The sequence below is a fragment of the Oncorhynchus gorbuscha genome, linkage group LG06, assembly GCF_021184085.1.
Source record: "Oncorhynchus gorbuscha isolate QuinsamMale2020 ecotype Even-year linkage group LG06, OgorEven_v1.0, whole genome shotgun sequence".
NCBI lineage: Eukaryota > Metazoa > Chordata > Actinopteri > Salmoniformes > Salmonidae > Oncorhynchus > Oncorhynchus gorbuscha.
The window spans coordinates 84740136-84755758 of NC_060178.1; the positions used below are offsets into that span (position 1 = coordinate 84740136).

General features: G+C 41.2%; 1 protein-coding gene across 2 annotated transcripts in view; it reads right to left on the reverse strand.

Annotated features, from left to right (window-relative positions):
* The window catches only part of abca5 (ATP-binding cassette, sub-family A (ABC1), member 5), a 105819-nt gene extending 90651 nt beyond the window's left edge, over positions 1-15168 (reverse strand). The window contains exons 1-2 of one of the 2 annotated variants that reach the window (XM_046354374.1): positions 14852-15168; positions 4552-4733 (exon numbers count right to left, since the gene is read on the reverse strand). In XM_046354374.1, coding sequence (XP_046210330.1) covers positions 4552-4733; positions 14852-14864 — 195 coding nt within the window. In that variant the 5' untranslated portion in view covers positions 14865-15168. The remainder of the gene's footprint in view (positions 1-4551; positions 4734-14851) is intronic. The other variant, XM_046354375.1, reaches the window with a different exon arrangement.
* Between the last annotated feature and the right edge of the window lie 455 nt (positions 15169-15623).

Here is a 15623-nt window from a genome sequence, read left to right on the forward strand (position 1 = left end):
ATGACACTGTGATAGACTGCATCCAATTTGATGAGTAGAGTGTTGGAGGCCATTTTGTAAATCACCGAAGTCAAGGATCGGTAGGATAGTCAGTTTTACACTGGTATGTTTGGCAGCATGAGTGAAGGTGGCTTTGTTGTGAAATAGGAAGCCGATTCTAGATTGAATTTAGGATTGGAGATGCTTAATGTGAATCTGGAAGGAGAGTTTACAGTCTGGCCAGACACCTAGGTATTTATAGTTGTCCACATATTCGAAGTCAGGAGTAGTGATACTAGTCGGGCGGGTGGAAGCGGGCAGCAATCGTTTGAAGAGCATGCATTTAGTTTTATTAGCATTTAAGAGCAGTTGGAGGCCACGGAAGGAGTTATATGGCATTGAAGCTCGTTTGGAAATTTGTTAACAGTGTCCAAAGAAGGGCCAGATATAATCAGAATGGTGTCGTCTGCGTAAAGGTGGATCAAAGAATCACCCGCAGCAAAAGCGACATCATTGAGATATATATAGATATATACACACACACACACACACACACACACACACACACACACACACACACACACACACACACACAGAAAAAAAAGAGTCAGCCCGAGAATTGAACACTGTGGCACCCCCATAGACTGCCAGAGGTCCGGACAACAAGCCCTCCGAGTTGACACACTGAACTCGGAGAAGTAGTTAGTGAACCAGGCGAGGCAGATATATCGGTGAACATATCGGAAAATTTTAGCTAAAAATGCCGGTATCGGCCGATGTCTAGTTTAACGACCGATGTGCAAAACCGATGTCATGGCTGACGTGCATACCTATATAACGAAGATACATGACATAATGACGCCACGTAAAATGTTACTCTATACGTGCAAACGCAGCATTCCTAAACTAGCCCACAATGTCTGCTGTGCGGGTCTAACAGTCAACAAGTCAAGTAGTCATTTGAAAGAGTAACAAAATTTCAGCGAGACAACTCAAAGGCGAAATCCATTAAAGCCAAGATAATGTAATTCATTGCCCTTGACAATCAACCGTTCTCTGTGATGTTGGCATTCGCCGACTGGTCGAGCACCGGGTAACACTACCAAGTGCGCTATTTTTCTGATGTTGCCCTACCGGAGTTACACAGTAATACCGTCACTGCTATTAGCTTCACGACATACATACTATGGAATGCCGTTTGGGTCTTTGCATGTCAAAAAATATACAGTAGCACTGTCAAAGCTGTACAAAAAGTCAGCAAACAAGCAAAAACTGACCACGAACGATGTGCTTACAATACCGCATTGGTAATAAAGCATAATTTGTTCAACCGCAACTTCTGGGATAGCCTGAAAACAATAACCAGTAAAAAACTGCAGTCATTTTCATTGTTCTTAGCAATGATTTAGGACTCCTTGTGAGTAAGTATTAGCTATGTTGCCACTTGTTGTTCACCTATTGAAATTGAACTTCAGTTCATGAAAATAAATAGCTAGCCAGTTACTTAACCCTGTTGGCCAAAGCTAACGTTATAAGCAGCCAGCTAGCTTCATGTGGCGCTCGACCGGACCGGGTTATGAAGCTAGCCACAATAAGGATTAGGCACAATAGTGGAATTTGTGTTTGACTTCAAAATAAAGTAATTGACAGTGATGCAATTGAATACAAATAGTAGAATTATGCCATACTTTTATTTTAAAGGCTAACCAAAGTCTACGATTGTGGCTAAACCTTATTGTGGCTAGCTTCACATACATGGGTCCGACCACCATTAATCAAAGAACTGGTTATTTTAGACAATGACAGCTAGCTATATAGTTAGCTTGCTAACTACAGCTACTGAAACAGATGTCGTTTTGCTATGTTTTTGGGGAAGAACATTGTTTGCATCCATGATCTAGCTAGCTTTTTTAAATGACGAGCACTGTAGGTGCATGAGACTTTACCAGCATCTTAGCATACGTATCAATGAATCGTTGTGACATATGAAATATGATTGAGTGTAATCCATGTGTAATAACTATGTAAAAAATATGTAAATGCGTTAAATTATTATGTGACGAGCAGTCATATTCAGATCCTGATCAGTCAACAAGCTTATTTGACACGTTAAATTGTATATATTTTTGACACACAAAGACGCAAACGCCGTTCTATAGAAATCCTGGTTTAGAATGAAACGACTGATCAAATTAACAACGAAACAGCACAGCAAGTAAGTGAAAGAACTAGGTTTTGATGTTTTACTGGTAATGAGTAAATGCCAAGAAAATAACTTTTTGGTCAATGTGGTGTGTGTAACCTTTATCTAACTAGGCATGTCAGTTTTAAGAACAAATTATTATTTACAATGACGGCCTACCCCGGCCAAACCTGGACGACACTGGGCCAATTGTACGCCGCCCTATGGGACTCCAAATCACAGCTGGATGTGATACAGCCTGGATTCGAACCAGACTGTAGTGACGCCTCTTGCACTGAGATGCAGTGCCTTAGACCGCTGCGTCCATATGTGAACTATAAACTGTACAAGAATGCTTAAAAGGCCACTAAAATATTAAATATTGGTTATCTGTATCGTTTTTTGGGGGGCAAGAAAAATATTGGATATCGGTATCGGCCAAAAATGTCATATTGGTGCATCACTAGTCACAACAAGTTTAACTTCTTTGGGACTGGGGGGCAGTATTGAGTAGCTTGGATAATAAGGTGCCCAGAGAAAACTGCCTGCTACTCAGGCCCAAAAGCTAGAATATGCGTATAATTAGTAGATTTGGATAGAAAACACTCTGAAGTTTCTAAAACTGTTTGAATGATGTCTGTGAGTATAACAGAACTCATATGGCAGGCAAAAACCTGAGAAGGAAGTGGGAAATCTGAGGTTTGTAGTTTTTCAAGTCATTGCCTATCGAATATACAGTGTCTATGGGGTCATATTGCACTTCCTAAGGCTTCCACTAGATGTCAACAGTCTTTAGAACCTTGTTTGAGGCTTCTACTGTGAAGGGGGGCTGAATGAGAGCTGTTTCAACCAGGTGTCTGGCAGAGTCCCATGAGCTCAATCTCGTGCTCGCCCATGAGAGTTAGCTGCGTTCCATTGCATTTCTAAAGACAAAGGAATTGTTCGGTTGAAACATGATTGAAGATATGATAAAAACATCCTACAGATTGATTATATACATCGTTTGACATGTTTCTACGAACTGCAATATAACATTTTGGACATTTGACGGAACTTTCGCCTGGACTTGCCCGCGCCTCGTGAGTTTGGATTTGTGAACTAAACGCGCAAACAAAAATGATGTATTTGGACATAAATTATGGACTTTATCGAACAAAACAAACATTTATTGTGGAACTGGGATTCATGGGAGTGCATTCTGATGAAGATCATCTTAGGTAAGTGAATATTTACAATTATATTTCTGACTTTTGTGACACCTCTCCATCTTTGGAAAATGGCTGTATGTTTTTCTGTGGCTAGGTGCTGACCTAACATAATCGCAAGGTGTGCTTTCGCCGTAAAGCCTTTTTGAAATCTGACACAGCGGTTGCATTAAGGAGAGGTTTATCTATATTTCCATACATAAGACTTGTATCTTTTATCAATGTTTATTATGAGTATTTCTGTCATTTGATGTGGCTCTCTGCACTTTCACCAGATGTTTGTTTGAGACAATGCATTTCTGATCATAAAACACCAATTTCAAAAGAGGTTTTTGGACATAAAGATTAACTTTATCGAACAAAACAGAAATTTGTGTAACATGAAGTCTTGTGAGTGCCACCTGATGAAGATCAAAGGTTAGTTATTAATTTAAAATGGCTATTTCTGACTTTTGTGAGGGCTCTCCTTGGCTGGAAAATGGCTTTATGGTTCTCTGTGACTTGGTGATCGTTTGGTGTGCTTTCGCCGTAAAGCCTATTTGAAATCGGACACTGTGGCTGGATTTACAAGAAGTTGATCTTTAAAATGATGTAAAATACTTGTATGTTTGAGGAATTTTAATTATGGGTTTCTGTTGTTTTGAATTTGGCGCCCTGCAATTTCACTGGCTGTTGGCGAGGCTAGCGTCCCACATATCCCAGAGAAGTTAAAGCTTGCAGGCGGGTGGCACAATAAAATGCTAGAGCCAAAATGCTCTGGAGGGAGGTAAAACAAGAGAAAGGAAGGTACATGTGATTGACTGTGTCAGTGCACTCCTAGCCCTAAGGGAGTAGTATGAACCTGATTGAGTGGCGTACGTAGGCTATAAACACCACATACAAATCAGCCTTCAGCAGGCTGCAGTAGTATTACCTAACTAAGCCTTATAGTCCTAAAGTGGGCAGCCTAAAGTGTGGTGTGAATATTATCATAGAATTGAATGAGACTTTTGTACTACCATTCTCCTGGCAGAAGGAAATGATGATTGGCAGCATGGGTTAGATACAGATGAGTTATATAGTTAACTATACAGCTAGCTACTTTTCTCAGATGCAAAACATAATAGGCTTTATCTGTGTCCGTGAAACTGCCCCAAAGTGATTCAAATCAGGCAGACAAAGGACGAGGTGCAGCAAGTAACCCACCTGCAGACTCTGTTGTTTAGTCCTCCATTTGATGAGAAGATTCTTGTAAAGCAGGCTTTTCGTTTGATGCCAGACTCCGGCATCTCTTCTGATTATGTTGGGCTGCATACTAACGTTACTACCAGCATGCTTCAACTGTCTGGGGCATGAATGAGGACGTTCTCCACAGCTGGGCGCAATAGCTGCAAAACAAGATATAAAAAGCATCCTTGTTTTGAGCAACGTTTTTTAGATGGCTCACTAACTACTAGATTGATACATTCTTGGCATTAATTTGATGATGGAAGGGATCAAGGGAAGTAGCTAGCTAGCTGGCTGGCTAAATTATTAACGCATGGGTCAATAATTTAAGCAAGCAAGGCTAATTGGGCGATTCCACGGCAGCTGAAAATATTTTTGTCATCTCAGATTGTTCTTGAAATTCTCACATTGAAACTTCATTGGGAGGAAGGATGTTTAACATGTTTTTTACATTTGTATCACAAATCATTTTGTAGAAAATCATGATTAAATTAGCCATTTTAGGCCATATATAGACCCATACATGCCTCCTGCAAGACCCTATGATCTGTGAACCTTACAAGACACAGATATCATCTTGGTGTCAATTTATAGTGGGGCAAAAAAGTTTAGTCAGCCACCAATTGTGCAAGTTCTCCCACTTAAAAAGATGAGGCCTGCAATTTTCATCATAGGTACACACTTCAACTTTGGCAGACAAAATTAGAAGAAAAAAATCCAGAAAATCACATTTTAGGATTTTTAATGGATTTATTTGCAAATTATGGTGGACTTATGGCGCTGCTGCGCCTTCTTCACAACGCTGTCTGTGTGGGTGGACCAATTCAGTTTGTCCGTGATGTGTACGCCGAGGAACTTACTACCCTCTTTTTTACCTTTATTTAACTAGGCAAGTCAGTTAGAAACAAATTCATATTTTCAATGACGGCCTAGGAACAATGGGTTAACTGCCTTGTTCGGGGGCAGAACGACAGATTTGTACCTTGTCAGCTCGGGGGGTTGAACTTGCAAACTTCCGGTTACTCACCTGTGAGTATTGTTTTTGGTTATGGTGTTTGTGTTTGATTGCTGGTGGGAAAAGGGGAAACCAAGACAAGTCGCCCATGGGCATACACTACCCGTAGGTGAACTTTGTTAAATACACTAGTTAGAACTGGGCGGACCCACTGTATTTTTGGTTAGTTAGTTAGTTGTTGTTAAAGTAGGCTAGTCTAGCTTAGGGGTGTGTTTTTGTATATTTATTGTTTCTTTCCTTGGGTCCAGCTCAGCCCCTTTTCCTGCTCCCCCCATTACCGTGTGTTTATAAATAAACCTAGAGTTTGATGGTAGATTTCTGTTGTCGTGGTTATTTCGTTCACACTTTTACTTTGTCACAATAATAATTTGCATGAGTTATGTTACGGGTCTCATTACCATCCCCCCTAGACTGTCGGGCCAAAAGGGATTCGTAACAATGATGGAGTAGTTTATTTGTCGGGGGGCTAGGGTCAGTTTGTTATATCTGGAGTCCTTCTCCTGTCCTATCCGGTGTCCTGTGTGAATTTAAGTATGCTCTCTCTAATTCTCTCTTTCCCTCTTTCTTTCTCTCTCTCGGAGGACCATGCCTTTCTCTCTCCCTAGGACCATGCCTCAGGACTACCTGACATGATGACTCCTTGCTGTCCCCAGTCCACCTGGCCGTGCTGCTGCTCCAGTTTCAACTGTTCTGCCTGTGATTATTATTATTTGACCATGCTGGTCATTTATGAACATTTGAACATCTTGACCATGTTCTGTTATAATCTCCACCCGGCACAGACAGAAGACTACTGGCCACCCCACATAGCCTGGTTCCTCTCTAGGTTTCTTCCAGGTTTTGGCCTTTCTAGGGAGTTTTTCCTAGCCACCGTGCTTCTACACCTGCATTGCTTGCAGTTTGGGGTTTTAGGCTGGGTTTCTGTACAGCACTTTGAGATATCAGCTGATGTACAAAGGGGTATATAAATACATTTGATTGGAGCGGTAAGCAAATTGGAGTGGGTCTAGGGTGGAGGTGATATGGTCCTTGACTAATCTCTCAAAGCACTTCATGATGACGGAAGTGAGTGCTACGGGGAGGTAGTCGTTAAGGTCAAGTTACCTTAGCTTTCTTGGGAACAGGAACAATGGTGGCCCTCTTGAAGCATGTGGGAACAGCAGACTGGGATAAGGATTGATTGAATATGTCCGTAAACACACCAGCCAGCTGGTCTGCGCATGCTCTGAGGACGCAGCTGGGGATGCTGTCTGGGCCTGCAGCCTTGCAAGGCGTTTAAATGTTTTACTCACGTCGGCTGCAGTGAAGGAGAGCCCGCAGGTTTTGGTAGCGGGCCTTGTCAGTGGCACTTATTGTCCTCAAAGCGAGCGAAAAAGTTACTTAGTCTGTCTGGGAGCAAGACATCCTAGTCCGCGACGGGGCTGGATTTCTTTTTGTAATCCCTGTTTGACTGTGGACCCTGCCACACACCTCGTGTGAGCCATTGAATTGCGACTCTACTTGTCTCTATGACACTTAGCTTGTTTGATTGCCTTGCGGAGGGAATAGTTACACTGTATGTATTCGGTCATGTTTCCGGTCACCTTGCCCTGGTTAAAAGCAGTAGTTCGCGCTTTCAGTTTCGTGCGAATGCTGCCCTCAATCCACAGTTTCTGGTTTGGGAATGTTTTAATCGTTGCTGTGGGTATAGCATCGCCGATGCACTCTCTAATGAACTCGCTCACCAAATCAGCGTATTCCTAAATGTTGTTGTTGGACGCAATGCGGAACATATCCCAATCCATGTGATTGAAGCAGTCTTGAAGCGTGGAATCAGATTGGTCGGACTAGCATTAAACAGACCCGAGCGCGGGAGCTTCTTGTTTTAGTTTCTGTCTCTAGGCTGGAAGTAACAAAATCGTGGTCATCTTTTCCGAAAGGAGGGCGGGGGAGGGCCTTATATGCATCACAGAAGTTAGAATAACAATGATCCAGGGTTTTACCAGCCCTGGTAGCACAATCGATATGCTGATAGAATTTAGGGAGTCTTGTTTTCAGATTAGCCTTGTTAAACTCCCCAGCTACAATGAATGCAGCCTCAGGATATGTGGTTTCCAGTTTACATAGAGTCAAATAAAGTTAGTTCAGGGCCATCGATGGGTCTGTTTGGGGGGGGGGGGTTATATACGGCTGTGTTTATAATTGAAGAGAATTCTCTTGGTAGGTAATGCGGTCGACATTTGATTGTGAGGAATTCTAAGTCAGGTGAACAGAAGGACTTGAGTACCTGTATGTTGTTATGATCACGCCACGTCTCGTTAATCATAAGGCATACGCCCCCGCCCCTCTTCTTACCAGAAATATGCTTGTTTCTGTCAGCGCGATGCGTGAAGAAACCAGCTGGCTGCACCGACTCTGTTAGCGTCTCTCGAGTGAGCCATGTTTCCGTGAAGCAAAGAACGTTAGTCTCTGATGTCTCTCTGGAATGCTACCCTTGCTCGGATTTCATCAACCTTGTTGTCAAGAGACTGGACATTGGTGAGTAGTATGCTAGGGAGTGGTGTGCGATGTGTCCATCTCCGGAGCCTGACCAGAAGAACGCTTTGTTTGCCCCTTGGCTGGGATCCGATCCATTGTCCTGGGTGGAAGGCAAAACACAGGATCCGCTTCGGGAAAGTCATATTCCTTTTCGTAATGATGGTGAGTTGACATTGCTCTTATATTCATTAGTTCCTCCCGACTGTATGTAATGAAACCTAGATTATCTGGGGTACCAATGTAAGAAATAACACAAAAAAAAAAAAACACGAAGCGAGGCGGCCATCTCTGTCGGCGCCGGAAATGTATTTGGATTCAAATGTATTAATTAAGGATTCATATGTGAGGCCATGTGCTAAACAGAGTGAATAGTTAAGTAAACAAAGATTTCAAGATTAAAAGTGGTAAAAATTGTTGCCTACAATAAGGAAAAACTCCAGGTCAAAATACACTATCTAGTCCTTGAAGTATATTCTAACCTGACTTTGGTGCAGGTCATGTTGTTCTTCACATTACTGCCTGTTTAACACACACTATATCAAATAAAATCTAAGTTTGTCATATACAGAGGATACAGAAGGTGTAAATGGTAAAGTGAAATGGTTACTTACATAGTAACAATATCAAGAGGAGAAAGTGTCCAGATTTAAAATGTTTAATTATTTGATTACGCTTTCCCAACACACTTGTCTAAATTAATGGGTCATGAAGGAAATGCTAAAACCAACCCGAGCCACATCTAGCTAAGTGGATGGGTAACTATTGTCTAGACATGTACACGTGTTAATGAAATACGATAGATGGCCGTAATCACCCCTAGTCACACCTTTCTAACTTGATGGGTCATGTAATCATCTGGTGAAGTGCAGCCTTTTGTTTAGACATGTTCATCTGACATTGCCCATAATAATATTGAGATATTTCTTAATTCCATTCTTTAACTTTTAGATGTGTGTATTGTTGTGAATTGTTAGATACTATGGCACTGTTGGAGCTAGGAACACAAGCATTTCGATACACCCGCAATGGTCACGTTTGCGGACGACACTACAGTGGTAGGCTTGATTACCAACAACGACGAGAGAGCCTACAGGGAGGAGGTGAGGGCCCTCGGAGTGTGGTGTCAGGAAAATAACCTCACACTCAACGTCATTAAAACAAAGGAGATGATTGTGGACTTCAGGAAACAGCAGAGGGAACACCCCCCCTATCCACATCGACGGGACAGTAGTGGAGAGGGTAGTAAGTTAAGTTCCTCGGTGTATCCATCACGGACAAACTGAAATGGTCCACCCACACAGACAGCGTTGTGAAAAAAGGCGCAGCAGCGCGTCTTCAACCTCAGGAGGCTGAAGAAATTCAGCTTGTCACCAAAAGCACTCACAAACTTCACCGCCTGGTAAGGCAACTGCTCCGTCCACAACCGTAAGGCTCTCCAGATGGTAGTGAGGTCCGCACAACGCATAATCGGGGGCAAACTACCTGCCCTCCAGGACACCTACACCACCCAATGTCACAGGAAGGCCATAAAGATCATCAAGGACAACAACCACCCGAGCGAGCCACTGCCTGTTCACCCCGCTATCATCCAGAAGGCGAGCTCAGTACAGGTGCATCAAAGCAGGGACCGAGAGACTGAAAAACAGCTTCTATCTCAAGGCCATCAGACTGTTAAACAGCCACCACTAACATTGAGTGGCTGCTGTCAACATACTGACTCAACTCCAGCGACTTTAATAATGGAAATTGATGTCAAAATGTATGACTAGCCACTTTAAACAATGCCACTTAATATAAATGTTTACATACCATACATTAATCATCTCATATGTATATACTGTACTCAATTAAACTGCTGCATCTTGCCATCTTTATGGTGCGGTAGCGTAGTGGTTAGAGCGTTGGGCTAGTAACCGGAAGGTTGCAAGTTCAAATCCCGAGCTGACAAGGTACAAATCTGTCGTTCTGCCCCTGAACAGGTAGTTAACCCACTGTTCCTAGGCCGTTATTGAAAATAAGAATTTATTCTTAACTGACTTGCCTAGTTAAATAAAGGTAAATTTATCACTAGCCACTTAAAACAATGCCACTTGTATATGTTTATATATCCTACATTACTCATCTCATATGTATACTGTACTCTATACCATCTACTGCATCTTGCCTATGCCGTTCTGTACCATAACTCATTCATGTATCTTTATGTACATATTCTTTATCCCTTTATACTTGTGTGTGTATAAGGTAGTAGTTGTGGAATTGTTAGGTTAGATTACTCGTTGGTTCGACCGATTAATTAGGGCCGATTTCAAGTTTTCATAACAATCGGAAATCTGTATTTTTTTTACACCTTTATTTAATCTTTATTTAACTAGGCAAGTCAGTTAAGAACACATTCTTATTTTCAATGACGGCCTAGGAACAGTGGGTTAACTGCCTCGTTCAGGGGCAGAAAGACAGATTGTCACCATGTCAGCTCGGGGGATCCAATCTTGCAACCTTACAGTTAACTAGTCCAACGCAATAACGACCTGCCTCTCTCTCGTTGCACTCCACAAGGAGTGCCTGTTACGCAACTGCAGTAAGCCAGGGTAAGTTGCTAGCTAGCATTAAACGTATCTTATAAAAAACAATCAATCATAATCACTAGTTAACTACACATGGTTGATGATATTACTAGATATTATATAGCGTGTCCTGTGTTGCATATAATCTGACTGAGCATACAAGTATCTAAGTATCTGACTGAGCAGTGGTAGGCAGAAGCAGGCACGTAAACATGAATTCAAACAGCACTTTCGTGCGTTTTGCCAGCAGCTCTTCCTTGTGCATCAAGCATTGCGCTGTTTATGACTTCAAACCTATCAACTCCGGAGATGAGGCTGGTGTGACCGAAGTGAAATGGCTGGCTAGTGAGCGCGCGCCAACTTCACTCGCTCGGAGCCTTGCGGTGGTTGTTTCCCTTGCTCTGCATGGGTAACGCTTCGATGTGGTGGCTGTTGTCATTGTATTGCTGGTTCGAGCCCAGGGAGGAGCGAGGAGAGGGACGGAAGCTATACTGTTACACTGGCAATACTAAAGTGCCTATAAGAACATCCAATAGTCAAAGGTTAATGAAATACAAATGATATAGAGGGAAATAGTCCTATAATATCTACAACCTAAAACTTCTTACCTGGGAATATTGAAGACTCATGTTCAAAGGAACCACCAGCTTTAATATGTTCTCATGTTCTGAGCAAGGAACTGAAACGTTAGCTTTCTTACATAGCAAATATTGCACTTTTACGTTCTTTTCCAACACTTTGTTTTTGCTTTATTTAAACCGAATTGAACATGTTTCATTATCTACTTGACGCTAAATAGATTTGATTGCTGTATTATATTAAGTGAAAGTGTTAATTCAGTATTGTTGTAATTGTTATTATTACAAATAAAAATGTATTTTAATTTTTAAAATCGGCAGATTTAAATCGGTATCGGCCGTTTTGGTCCTCCAATAATCGGTATCGAAAATTCATAAATCGGTCAACCTCTAGTTATTACTGCATTGTCGGAACTTGAAGCACGAGCATTTCGCTACACTTGCATTAGCATCTGCTAACCATGTGTGACAAATAACATTTGATTTGATTTAAAGAGATAAGTGGGGCTAACACGGAACACAAACTGTCTGTGCGTGTGCGCCATCGTTCATAAATGTATTTTGTCCCACTACACCAAACACGATCACGACATGCAGATCAAAAAATTAAAACAAACTCTGAACCAATTACATTAATTTGGGGACAGGTTGAAAAGCATTAAACATGTATGGCAATTTAGCTTGTTAGCTTGCACTTGCTAGCTAATTTGTCCTATTTAGCTAGCTTGCACTTGCTAGCTAATAGGTCCTGGGATATAAACATTGAGTTGTTATTTTACCTGAAATGCACAAGGTCTTCTACTCCGACAATTAATCCACACATAAAATGGCCAACCGAATCATTTCTAGTCAATTCTCCTCCTTCCAGGCTTTTTCATCTTTGAACTTATATAGTGATTGGCATCTACACTTTTACCACGACAACCGGTAAAACATTTTTATCTTTCAATCACCCACGTGGATATAACCAATGAGGAGATGTCACATGGGTATCTGCTTCTATAAACAAATGAGGAGATGGAAGAGGCAGGACTTTCAGCGCAATCTGCGTCAGAAATAGAAAGGAGCTCTATTTTAGCTCCTGGCATCGCAGAGGCTCGTTGGTGCACACAAGCAGTGAGGGTGCAATAATTGAATAACAGGGATTTCTACATTTATTTTGCGATGCTCGCGCACGCGATGTGTCCGGTCTGGTCAGCAAGTAAGGCTTAAGAAGGTGTGAACGATGCTGAATGGGTGTAGACAAGGAAGAGTTCTCCAGTAGGTGTAACAAAACATTCATGGGCCATTTTCTCAAATGCGGTGTTAAAAAATTATATCAACTTTTAAAGCAGAATTACTTTCCCATTGTTCCTCAATCTACTTTTATCCTACATAAAAACACAATTTCAAATGTTGCTACATAAGACCGAATCGAGTCGATCGTCACATTTTAGAGCACACTGTACAGGAGTAGCTATAATGTAATGACACCAAAATGCTGTCTGTATCATGTAACGTTATCAGTGGAGGCACCTCAGAGGAAGGGGAGGACCATCCTCATTTTGCAAAGGTCTACATTAGCCTCCACAGCATCTGTAGGGTAGCACCATGGTATAGCTGGAAGACAGCTATCTTCCGTCTTCCTCTGGGTACATTGACTTCAATACAAAACCTAGGAGGCTCATTGTTCTCACCCCCTTCCATAGACTTACACAGTAATTATGACAACTTCTGGAGGACGTCCTCCAACCTATCAGAGCTCTTGCAGCATGGACTGACACGTTGTCCACCCAATCAAAGAATCAGATAATAAATTTAGTACTGAACACATAAGCTACAGCTAGCACTGCATAAAATGAGGTGAGTAGTTGACTTAGAGAGAGAGAGAGACAATAGTCGAACAGTTAAATTAATTTCTTCCAAAATGAAGAACAGCTATTTTTTTCACTTTTAGTTTCACAGCTAGTTTAGCCTGCTCAAATAGAGGGATGCTATGTTAGCTCGCTGCCTATGACTATCCAACACAACACTGAAACTCTTTCAAGTCAAGGTAAGCTTTTGGTTTGACCAATTTATTGCCACCGGGGCCCGCCGGTGTAACTGCTTACTGACTGTACACTAATGTAACTGCATGATTGTAGAGGGTTTACTAACTTGTTAGTAGTTCTGTTAGCTATGCTGACTATGACGTTACTTTAGCAAATATTGTGAGAACAATGGAGGCTGTGTGTAGCGGTTTGGCTTGGAAAGGTTTTTTCGCCTGGTCACATACAGCTGATGTTGTGCATCCACAAGCGAAGAGGTGAAAGGAGGAGAGTGCATAGATAAAAAGAACAGAACGTGGCTGCTATGAAAGTGAACAGTGTTTACAGGTGATCACTGCTTGCGATTACTGCTGCTCTTTAATTACTTGATACTTTTCTTTCTTATTATTTTAAACTGCATTGTTGGTTAGGGGCTCGTAAGTAAACATTTCACTGTAAGATCTACAGACCTGTTGTATTCGGCACATGTGACTAATACAATTTGAATTGATATTCATTCCGCTGATTCTATTGAAAAATGTTTCTTAAACGGATGCAAACGGAACAAAACAGGGATAAAAAAAATGCCTGAATTTGTCCAATCGTTTGCAACTGTTGGACTAATGATTACAACCTATATCAGCTTGATGCAGGCAAGAGTGTGCAAGATGGTACTGAATGTCACCATCAGTCCATATGTCAAGGTCTGTCACTTCAAATTTGTCTCTAGACCTGTGTGCGCCTACGTTGTCAATTTTCATTCATAGGCTAGGTTGTAGCAACATCATGATAGGTATAGGGAAAATGTTAGTATCATGTAGTAGTCTAAACCTATCGCTGTTACATTGAACAGGGTGAATAGAATATGAATGACAGTCATCCAATATGCTTTAATAAAAATAAGGTAATGCTCATGAAAAAACATCGTCCTCCCTCATCTTAAATGGCACTGACCGCAACTGAGCGTTATTGTTCACCGATTATAGGGTCTTACAGGAGGCATATAGGTCTAAAAAGAAACACTTTCATAATGATTTTCTCAAAAATGGTTTGTGATACAAATGTAAAAAGCATGAACAATTAAGTTTGAGAATTGCCAGAACAATGACATACCAAAAATATTTTCCGCTCCCGCTGGTGTGGAATCGGCATATTATTCTACAACCTTCGTATAACGGAGTTCAATTATTTATACAACATGCAACATGAGGAAAAACGCCAACAGAGCTGTGGCCATGGATCAATAAATAACCCTGTTGTACACGTTAGCTAGCTAGCTACATTTGCTAGCTACCTAGCTAACTAACGTTACCGACTAACTACAGTTTATGTTAGATAGCGAAGATTAGCTAGCAATACCAGACAAGTGGAATGCATGGCGTGGGAATGTTAGATATAAGACGAAATATTATGTAGTGGATAGATACAAATATCGCAATTTAAAATCAATTCAGGTCGGTTTTTATGTAGCTAACGTTAACGCGTATCGTAGTGAGCTAACTGAGCGCACAAGGAGGAGTGATGCTAGAAAGGAAAGAATGCTAACACAAAAATAGCTCTACAATTAAATAAAATATAAACGTTTTAGCTACTTACGTATGAAATACATTAAGACATGTCTATTTTGTTCCTTTGTGGCCCTTGTGCTCTAGGTTTAGGTCCGTTTTATGTAAACAAACCAAAATCGCCGTTCCTGGTCGTTACTAGTTACAACAGTCACAATGTCGTACACCCCGCCTATTTCTACAATCTATCTTCTCAAAATGTTATTTTAAACCTAACACTAACCTTAAGCCTAACCATAGCCACACTGCTAACCTTATGCATAACACTAAATTAAGACCAAAAAGCTCATTTTTGTTTTCGTGATTTTTTACGATATTGTCAAAATTGACTTTGTGGCTATGGTAACTACTAGAAATGGTGTTTTCTGTCGTACTTCGTCTCTGCCATCGAATGCGGGACCACAGAGTGTGTGACGTTGACCAATCAAGAGTCATTGAAGCTGTAATTGTGCTCTGGGCCGTTGGTAAATTCAGAGCGCAGTCAGCTTGTCGGTTCGTAAATGTATGGCACAACTGTAACTTTCATAGATGAAAATAGACTGAGATTAGAAACTCGGTGCCAACCAAGACCGACAGTAGGGATAGGGTAGCAATTTCAGCAACACTATGGCTCTATAGTTACTCATCAAGAAGTTTCTTTATGTAGACAAAAATACTTAACGCACATTGGGTAAACCTACAATACAAAATATTGCATGTTGAGTCCGTGCACATTAATATGGTCCAGTATGGAATTTAATGTAGCTTTGTGTGTTTTTGGTGAAATTTCAGCAAATGATCAAATACCGTTTCCATATACACGG